We start from the raw sequence: 9750 nt of genomic DNA, 5'->3' as shown, positions 1-9750 counted from the left end.
TTGGACCTCGACTCAAGAGCCAAGATCGGTCTTGCGTAACTAATCGTATCTGCAATTGGGTTTAGCTTTACTAGGAACATGATCAATCAAACCACCAAATTGCGCACTGAGAGAGACTATGAGAGTGCGTGCTTTATCCTCTTTCAAAACATGAGCGTGAGAGATTAATGACTCAGACGGAATGTTGTCCCTTTTCTTTGTTAATTTGTTGTGCTTTGATAAGCGTTAAAAGGTCTCACCACACGTGAGTGATCTGTTGATGCAACTGAAGCCAAGGGACGTCATTCATAAGCACTCTCCAAAAGCAGGTCATAACAGAGCAGTAGGACAATTCTGCAAGAGTAGGCGGCGGTCTGATGTACATTATCTCTGATTTGGCACACCAAAAGCTGGAACTGTTTTTTGTCAACCAATTCTCTCTTTCCCTGCTTTTCACCAACTATCTCACTTTTGTCCTCTTCCCTAGCGATTTCACTTTGTTGCTTTTTGTTGTGTCCCTGGCTCTGATCAACCATCTGGTCCTGGCTGCCTCTCAGTTGCCATCACAGCTCTTCTGCCACTTCTGCAACGGCTTGCCATGTCAGCAGCCCATGTTGGCCACCTCAACAGAAAACTGCAGCCTACTAAAGATACAATTATAATGGTCAATCGAGCTATGTTGTGTATCTCTCAAGTCTTATCACAAGGAGTTTCCACTTCTTTCCTATACAGAAAGTTGGGACCTGGGTACGGTTTTCCTAGCTAGTGATGGTCTTTGACATTTCCCGATCTGGAGATTTTTTTTTTCTAGGTACCAAAGGGAGCGAATTCCTAGGAAGCAAAAGGTGCGAATTCCCTCTCTCTCTCTCTCTCTCTCTCTCTCTCTCTCTCTCTCTCTCTATCCTATCCCAATATCGACCTACTTGCCCTAGCTTGTACTGCTAATTGCTTAGCTTCGTTCCAAGCTGCCGGCCAGAGCTTGCCCCTGCTCATTCCCCCCTTTCCAATTCCAGAGCCTTGCCGCCCCAGCTGCTCATTCCTCCCTCGCGCGTGGGTTAAACGCTGTAGCTCAATGATCAACATGAAGCGGAATATTCATTAAGCTGCCTGCCAAGGCGTTACCAGCTAGCAGCAAGTATTCGTTCGAAGATTCTCCAGCGCGCTCCAACAGCTCTCGTCTGCAGTCCAGTGCGCTGTTGCAGCAACTCGATCTCGTCGTTCACAGATTTTAATACCAAGCTTATAATACATTAAGGTTGGTGATACGTCGACTTATTCTCATAAAACATTTTGTATATATGTTTAATGTGCAGGCATTTGATGCATTAGAGAGAGAGAGAGAGAGAGAGAGAGAGAGAGAGAGAGAAGGGAATGAAATGAAATGTTACATTGAACGTCTTCTAATAATGAATCTTGGTAGGATTTAATACAATGTCTAAGTATAAAATAAAAGAAAATGGAATTTTATATTAAACATCTTCTAAACCAAATGAGATGTGAGATCATATTGATGCAATCTTGGTGGATTTAAGACAATGTGTGTGTGTGTGTGTGTGTGTGTGTGTGTGTGTGTGAGAGAGAGAGAGAGAGAGAGAGAGAGAAACGAAATAAAATGTTATGTTAAACGTCGTCTAAAGGCCAAAATAGACCAAATTGTTACAGTCTTGATGGATTTAATACAATGTGTGTGTGTGTGTGTGTGTGTGTGTGTGTGTGTGTGTGTGTGTGTGTGTGTGTGTGTGTGTGTGTGTGTGTGTGAGAGAGAGAGAGAGAGAGAGAGAGAAACGAAATAAAATGTTATGTTAAACGTCGTCTAAAGGCCAAAATGATATGTGAGACCAAATTGTTACAGTCTTGGTGGATTTAATACAATGTGCGTGTGTGTGTGTGTGTGTGTGTGTGTGTCACAAAGAGAGTGTCATGTTGTGTGTGTGTGTGTGTGTGTGTGTGTGAGTGTGTGTCTCACAAAGAGAGAGTGTCATACGCACACACATACACACATAGAAATGAAATTAAATGTTATATTAAACATCTGCTAATGGCCAAAATGACATGTGAGACCAAATGATACAATCTTCATGGGTTTCATTCAATTTATGAGTATGAAATATAATAAAGTAAATTGAAAGCTGAAATGAACATGAGTGTTCGAGAATGTCTGACTTTGGGCTCTGTCATAGGATGTATTGCATCTATCGCTGAAGAGCATAGTTAATTTTTGTCCCTGTAAATAGTTGTATTGAACGTCTCTTATGTTGTGTTAGACTAATCCTAATTCTCTGACAGAGCTCCATCAATGTTTTGATGGCTCTCGTTGAAGTAACCATCCCACTACTCTCCCAATCTCAATGGTATTGTTAGTCAATATACATTTGGTATATGTGGATTGGAAATTTGTGAGAGAGAGAGAGAGAGAGAGAGAGAGAGAGAGAGAGAGAGAGATCTAGAGTACACTCAATCCTTCATTAAAACGACATGCTAAAGAGACAAGGACACCTGGCTAAGATTTTCCCAGGTTGCCCTTCTTTTGAATTTTCCCTATACCTAGAGAATTGGTTTGATCTCCAGGTACCAAAGTTATCCAAAGGGCGGGAATTCTCTCATTCTCTCTCCCTTGCACTAATTTTTCTTGACCTCTCTACCCTATGCGGCCCATACTTGCCCTAGCTAGGACGCTCTTCTGTACCCTTCGATTCTGCTGCAGCAATGGTGTAACTCCATTGCGCTAGTTGCCTTCAGGCCCTCTTCCTCCCTTGCAATAGCTTAGTGCTCAGCTGCATCTTCGCGGTGCGCGCTGTGTTGCCAGTCACGTCATTAGCTTCATCACTTGTGTGCCAAACTGCAGATCGAAGTTCAGAGGCACCAGCTCTCGATGAGCGTTGCTTCTTCAAGGGCGCCTCTACGTGTACAGGCGTCGTTTCTCCACGTCACGACGCTGCAGCTATATCAACGTGCGTTGCGGCCAGCTAGCAGCTTTAGCCTTCGACAGATAAGGTTGGTCTCGATCTTTATTAACTTTAATCATTTGTATAATTTGTATATTGTGCTATTTGAGGCATTTGGAGAGAGAGAGAGAGAGAGAGAGAGAGAGAGAGAGAGAGAGAGAGAGAGAGAGAGAGAGAGAGAGAGAGAGAGATCAATGAAACAAAATAAAGTAAAATGAAAGCTAAAATGAACATGAGTGCTGAAGGATGTCCTATTTAGGGCGTTGTCCCATCAGTTTTAGCTTGAAGAGCATCGTCAATGTCCATCTCTGTAAATAGTTGTATCAAATGTCTCTCATGTTGTGCTGGGTAGAATAGTCTTGATTCTCTAACGAAGCTCCATCAATGTCACCGTGGCTCTTGCAGATGTAAATGTCTAGCTCTCCCAAGCTCAATGGCTTTGTTTATCAATATACCTTTGATATAAGTGGATTTGAAGTTAGAGAGAGAGAGAGAGAGAGAGAGAGAGAGTACACCCAAGTCTTTATACAAAAGACATGCTAAAGAGAGAGACATTTGTAGGGTCCTTCACTGTAGCTGTACAAACCACAAATTCGTCAAGAAAAACACTAAGTGATTCTTTTAGGGGACATGCACATGGCTCGGCCTATTGAGTCCCTACAGTCGGTAATTCGTTTGTCCCTCCTGGTGTAGGCATTGGCACTCTTTGCATCATCTGTTATTATGTGCATCTGTTGCCTTGCAATAAACATTACGAACATTGTTTAATCGTTATCTATGTCTAATGCTATAGGTGTAGCGATTTTTGCATTACACATGAAACCCAAAAGTTACTTGAGCGATCTTATAAAAAAAAAAGATGACTGTAGATAGCAAATCTTTGATCATTTCGGATAGTGTTGATCTTAGAAAAATAGTTTGGCATTGCAGGTACATTTTTTTATCTGCTTGCTTGTTCGATGGAGGTGGGCGAGGAAGTTGTCCTTGAGCTAACTAATTTTTTAATGGCAACCCAAGAAATAGAGAAGCCGTGGGAGGAGAGTTCTTATTATTTGTTTGGCCAATCTAAGCCCAAAACCACCTTTTTACATATATGGATTGATGATCATGGTGGGTGGGATGGGAATCTAGAGCTCCTTCTTCTGAAAGAGAGTCTACATCTTGTTGATTACTACATAGTCTATTGGCGCACGGAGTCCAGTTTGGTATCTGTAGATGTTATCTTAGAAAGAATGGAAGAACTTTCATCTATTATTCCTTCTAAAAAACATTTTTTGAGTGACTCCTATTATTCTCTTTTGTGGAGATGAGCAATGGATGTCACAAATTTCATGTAATTTGAAAGAATTGATGTAATGTCTCAATGCTTTACTTTGTGTCAACTTATAAAGACTATTGTTTTTTAAGTTGATGAAAGTCAGTTTTAAGTGAAGAAATATAAGAAATTACAAATGTACTCTATGTTTTACTTTTGTGTCAAATAGATGGAGCCTAGAGACACAAGGCTACATAGGTGCCAATGTAATTATAAGTGCAAGCATAGCTCTCTTGGGTATGAGCTTGTTAGTAGGAGGACATATTACGAGCACCTTCGTCACGATCGCAATGGGGATCTTCATCCAAGCATGAGTATTGGAAATTTTGAGCATCCCACCTCCAATTCTCAACCTACTTTTACGGTTGAGACTGCTCAAACATCATCACATCAAGTACGTATACCTAGAAAACAATGGTGTTCATGCAAATCATATTGCTATGGTGGAAGGTTCATAGCTCCATCAACCTATAAAAGACATCAGGAAGCTGAGGCTAGATACCGAGAAATAAACTCGGTATTTGGCATTCAAAGTATACAGGATTCACGGTGTCAAGAAACCATTGTACCTACAAGCACAAACGAGCTTCAATCGGAGTTTAATTGTCAAACTCTTGAATATAGTCCTTTTGAAGCTATCGTAGATCAAAATCACAATGAAGGCTTTGAAGAGAATGCGCCTGCTATCTTCCATGGCTATGAATCTCCTGCAATTGTTGAAGGTAATCAAAACCTTGAAGAGCATGAGAATGCAAGGACTCTTGACAATGAAGATCTTCTAAACAACGAGCAAGAACAACAACAGGAGGAAGATGTGGAAAATACAGATGATAAGATTTTCCAAAAAATAGTTCAAATGCAAGCCCTATGGGATGAACATCACGTCTCTATTGATTTTCAAGATCAGATGCTAAATCTTTTGTTTGAAAAAAGCACAGAGAATGGTGTAGAGAGTTTGAGTTCTCTCTTGGTAAAGCTTCCAGACAATTGGGAAGGCAACCTTGGTGGCATCAATGCTCCATCATGTTGGCCAGAGTTGAACACAATGTACAGAAGTCTTGGTATGGTAGACAATGAGAGATATCTCATTTGTATGGGTCTAAAGGGTAATACTCATCATCCTATTTTGTACGACCCAATAAATGAGGATAATTATGTGGGAAATGTTGTGTTGTGCTTATGCCAACAACCTGAAGGATGCAAGGGTAGGAAATTGAAAAGGGATTGTCCTCATTGTTGTGAAAGATGCACAAAGTGTGCTTTGCCTCGAAAACAAATGATTTTCTTTGACTATCTTCCTATTCAAAAGCAGTTAGAGCTTATATGTTCTTCTCGTACCGTGTGCCACGACATCTTGTGTATGTGGCGCCGCAAGGATAGATGGTTGAGTCGGTCGACCACAGATTTATCTATGGTTATTGATGAATTTTGGGATGGTGCCAAGTGTAAGGATCTCCAAGAATTTTGGAACCCAGCTTCAACCTTTGAGCTTCCTATCATTTGTGAAAGATGTAGACACTCTTACAAGGCATGACCATCAACATATGCTGCTGAGGAGTTATCCTTGAATTGGACCGAGGATCAACAAATGTATGCTTTTACATGCAAGTCGTGTCGTAGATTGATCAGAAGCGCAAAGAGGACCGTCGAGGTATCTCCCTTCATCCAAAGCAATAGCTTCTTGCTCATTTTTTGAAATTTTATATATACTTTTGTATCTTGATTGGATCTTTTTCTATTTTGATTGTTAGGGAGATCCGCGAAACTTTGCACTACTGCTCCATTGGGACGGTTTTCAATCATCAAAAACGACACAAAAAAATAGTGGGGTTATGGAAATTAGAGTTTTGAACACTGGAAAGAACTCTATTTTACAGCCTATACCGATTTTATTTATCCCTTTCAATTGCAAGAAGATTATTGGAGCCTCTGGAGTTCTATTCAAAGGAGAAGTATTTAGTGTAGGAGATACAGTTGTGGTGAGATCTGATAATTATCAAGAGAATGCAGCTTCTGTAGGTGAGTGGAAAGCACGAATCAGATCCTTCTTTACTTTGCAGTCCCAGGAAGAAATTCTACTATTTTTTTGTGCAGATTATTATAGACAGTCAATCCTGGTTGAAGAAGATGTTGAAAAGTTGAATGTGGATCCAATTACAGGAATGACCGTACTGCAAGTCACCCCTATGCCTTTCACTTGGGATTGTATAAGAAAAGTGAACTTACTACTACACAAGTTTATTCCATGGAGGTTTCATAATTGTATTATTGCCTATGAGACTAAAGATCTAGGCATTCGTAGGCGCTTATTGACTGCTGGATGTGTTGGATGTGTACCTCCATGGCTTGAGGAGAATGACATAGTCCAAGTCAAAGAGTTTGTGGATGAAGAATCTTCCTCTTGTCAACTAGCATATGCTGTTGTTTGAGAGATAGACTCTAGTCTAAAGCGAGTACGGCTAACAAAACTTCAAGCAATGAATAGCAGCTATGCCCAATGGAGAACGACCACCGAAGATGAGGATTGGAAGTTTATATCAACTTGCTCATCTGTAGTCCAAGGATGGAAAGTTTTAAAGCAAACAAGGGTTACAGATCAGGATGGAAAAGTGAAGTTCCTACCATGTATGTGGCAGTAGGCATGATATGCATCGAAGTGGATATTATTTATCTCTTGCTCTATGTAGACGCTAGGCTTTAATGTTGCTTTTTTCAATTTTCATGAATGATTTTAGAGACATGTTATTTTGCTAAAAGTTTAAAGTGGTGTCGATTTTTTTAATTTGTGTTCATATTGTACTTTTATTTATCACAAAGCTTAGATGTCTTTTTAATAGTATTTAAGTGGTGTCAATTTTTTTAAAATTCATAGCTTAGATAGCTGAGAATGATGTCCCTATCCCTTCATACGATGACATCTTTTGCCCACCCGAACCAAAGTTAAGAGAGCCAAATAGAATGTATGGAAAGAAGATTTTGGAGATGTACTTTGACGAGCAACATAGAGTGCTCTTGGACAACTATAGGATGGTTAGAGGATGGTTTAAGAACTATCCTTTTGTGGACGATTTGCGCCACAATCGCCTTGAGCAACAAAAAATTCACGATCTTATTTCAACTAAGATCGGTGAATTAGCACCTTTGAAGTTTGGACTTGGCAAGGCAACCTACCAATGGGAGGAGGCACACATTTATCAGTTTGTGCTGACCTATGCACAATCGCAACGAAAATATGATAAGAAGAAGATTACAAATGATGTAAGTGTGTGTATATTTTCTAAGAATAAAGATATTTTGCTTCATAGGGGCCTTATGAAATAAATTAACTTAACTCATCTTACTTTTTCAAGGCACACGGGACTGCAAAAAAATAAAATGCTGGTACTATTGCTTTGAAAGGTTCAACTGTAGAGACGGTACTTATATTTTGACCTTTCTTTCTTATATATTAAATGTATGTGCCATGTGTTTACTTACTTATGTGTTTGTATAGGCGTCTAGCATTGAGCTAGTAGACGTATCCCCTAAATGATGTGATGATGTGGGAGAGGAGACCCATGTGGATTGTATGCCATTGGCGGTACAAAATCAAGCTGAGGGCACATCGAGACTAATTGGTTCATTGAAAATGGTGAGTCTTTTCATAACTTTATGAATTGATTGTCTTTACAAGAATTATGAACAAAATTTAGTACTTTCATGTTACTAAGTTTAAAATTGAAGTCTTATGAAATGGTTTATCCATTATAGAGACAAGATTTACTCTCTATGTGGAAGAATACCGAAAGTATTGAATCTTCATTGCAGGAGCAGGTATATGTTTTTCTCAAGTAATATAGATACATAAAGATTAAACGATCATAAAAAAGTTTTTGTGTACTTCTTTTTGTCTTCTATAGGAATTTCAGTTTGAAGACCTCAATTTAGATAATATGGATGGATCTTTTCCATCTTTTGGAGCATTGTTATCGAATGGCAATGTTAAAAGAGTCAAAGCCATGCCAAAGCAAAGAGAAAGTCTTTTGAGTGACATGCCATTGAAGGTAATGCCACTAATGGCATGTGTTTTGTTCTTTACACACAAAGATTCTCATTTATGTTTTATGTTTTTTAACATTAGTTGGGATATGAGACTGTGGATTCTGTTTCATCGTCATGTCAAGCAAATAATCATGAGGCGCCACGAAAAAGTACTAGAGAGAGAAAGGTGAAAATCTCTACTTCAATGAAATTTTAAATATTCTTTCTTTAACTTGTACTCAATGTAATAAGGTGCATAGTGTTAAACTTCTTCAAGAAGATTACATATTTTGTTCATGGGATTATTTAACAGATCAGTGCAAAGCTTCAAGAGTCTCTTGCTACTAAGCTTGGAAAAGAAACTTCCAAGAAGATAAAGAAGAAAACAAAGGTAGTGTTAAAAGTTAACTTGCATATTGTGTAACCAATAATCCAAATTTGTTAATTTTCAACTCTTTTTGTTGATTTTTTTAGGATGAGAAATGCATTGCAGGTGACACATCGAATGTGTATGTTCCAAAGTTTGATGAAGTAATTCTCATCTATTTAATATTAGTTCTTTTGTAAAATGTATTTTCATAAAACCCTTTGTTTATAGTAGTAAGTTATGTGTTTATGTAGGTTTCATCTTTAAATGTGGAGGACGAGGAGACTATTCTCCTTAAGTACTTTGATCTGCAGACAATTGATGACATGTATCTAGTTTTAAAAGCTAGTTACTACAAGATTAGAAGGGAGGAGAGCTCATTTTTGGAGCAAAAGAGAGGTTTGAGTTTGGAGGAAATGAGAGTGAATTTGGTGAGGTGGTTGGTTGATAGTGGGAGGGTTATCATTGAAAGGCAACTTGATCACGAGTTGACTTTCGATGAAGTGAAAGTTGTTTTTATGTAAGCGATCAAGTGTAGAACAGACCATGTTGAACATTATATTTCATGTTATTTTTCGTTCGCTTGATGATTGAACATTTTATTGTTTTAGAACCAATTGATTATCTTTTTTGTGTTAATGAAGTTATTTTTTATTTGCAAAGAGATTAAAGTTCAATGTTAAAATGTAGTCACTTTAAATCATAAGTTTGACAATACTTTCAAGAGAAATCTACTTCATTATGAGTAATTTTATTGTTACTTTGAATTGTATGTGATAGAAATCTTTAAAAAGACTTGATCTTCTTTTACTCAAAGTAGTTAGTTTACTGATTAGTGTGATGTGTGTTATAGTGGATAATCCAAAAATGACGCAAAGACAGTACATTGGTCGGTTTAAAAACTAAAAAATGATTAATATATATCTATAGACCAATCAGTTCGTTAATTTTTGTAAAAACTAAATTTAAATGTCCATTCAATTTTCTATATGTAAAATTTTGTAGATCATCCCTCCAATTTTCTATATAGGAACTTTTTATGGACGTCCATTTGCTTTTCTATATGTAAAATTTTGTAAGACGTTTCTCTAATTTTCTATATAGCAATTTCTTATGGACGTCTA

The 9750-nt window shown here is 38.1% G+C and overlaps 1 protein-coding gene across 3 annotated transcripts; it reads left to right on the top strand.

Annotated features, from left to right (window-relative positions):
* Nucleotides 1–844: 844 nt before the first annotated feature.
* On the top strand, nucleotides 845–9221 carry LOC147423658 (uncharacterized). Of its 3 annotated transcripts, XM_086502070.1 has the most exons (10): nucleotides 845–1234; nucleotides 2825–2973; nucleotides 7590–7655; nucleotides 7733–7870; nucleotides 7990–8052; nucleotides 8139–8282; nucleotides 8360–8446; nucleotides 8573–8650; nucleotides 8734–8790; nucleotides 8881–9221. In XM_086502070.1, the coding sequence occupies exons 4-10, from the start codon at nucleotides 7808–7810 to the stop codon at nucleotides 9148–9150; spliced, it is 762 nt and encodes a 253-aa protein (XP_086358196.1). In that variant the 5' UTR covers nucleotides 845–1234; nucleotides 2825–2973; nucleotides 7590–7655; nucleotides 7733–7807; the 3' UTR covers nucleotides 9151–9221. The 3 variants fall into 3 exon arrangements, 2 of the variants coding, with proteins under 2 accessions (XP_086358196.1, XP_086358197.1); XM_086502071.1 differs by lacking the exon at nucleotides 2825–2973; XR_015186661.1 differs by lacking the exons at nucleotides 845–1234; nucleotides 2825–2973; nucleotides 7990–8052; ... (3 more) ...; nucleotides 8734–8790; nucleotides 8881–9221 and adding an exon at nucleotides 3023–7497 and having other exon boundaries at nucleotides 7733–7809.
* Nucleotides 9222–9750: the final 529 nt, after the last annotated feature.

Source organism: Adiantum capillus-veneris, chromosome 26 (assembly GCF_014529385.1).
Source record: "Adiantum capillus-veneris isolate H3 chromosome 26, ASM1452938v2, whole genome shotgun sequence".
Lineage (NCBI taxonomy): Eukaryota > Viridiplantae > Streptophyta > Polypodiopsida > Polypodiales > Pteridaceae > Adiantum > Adiantum capillus-veneris.
Note: the sequence above shows the minus strand (reverse complement) of the source record. Positions and strands in the feature narration are given on the sequence as shown.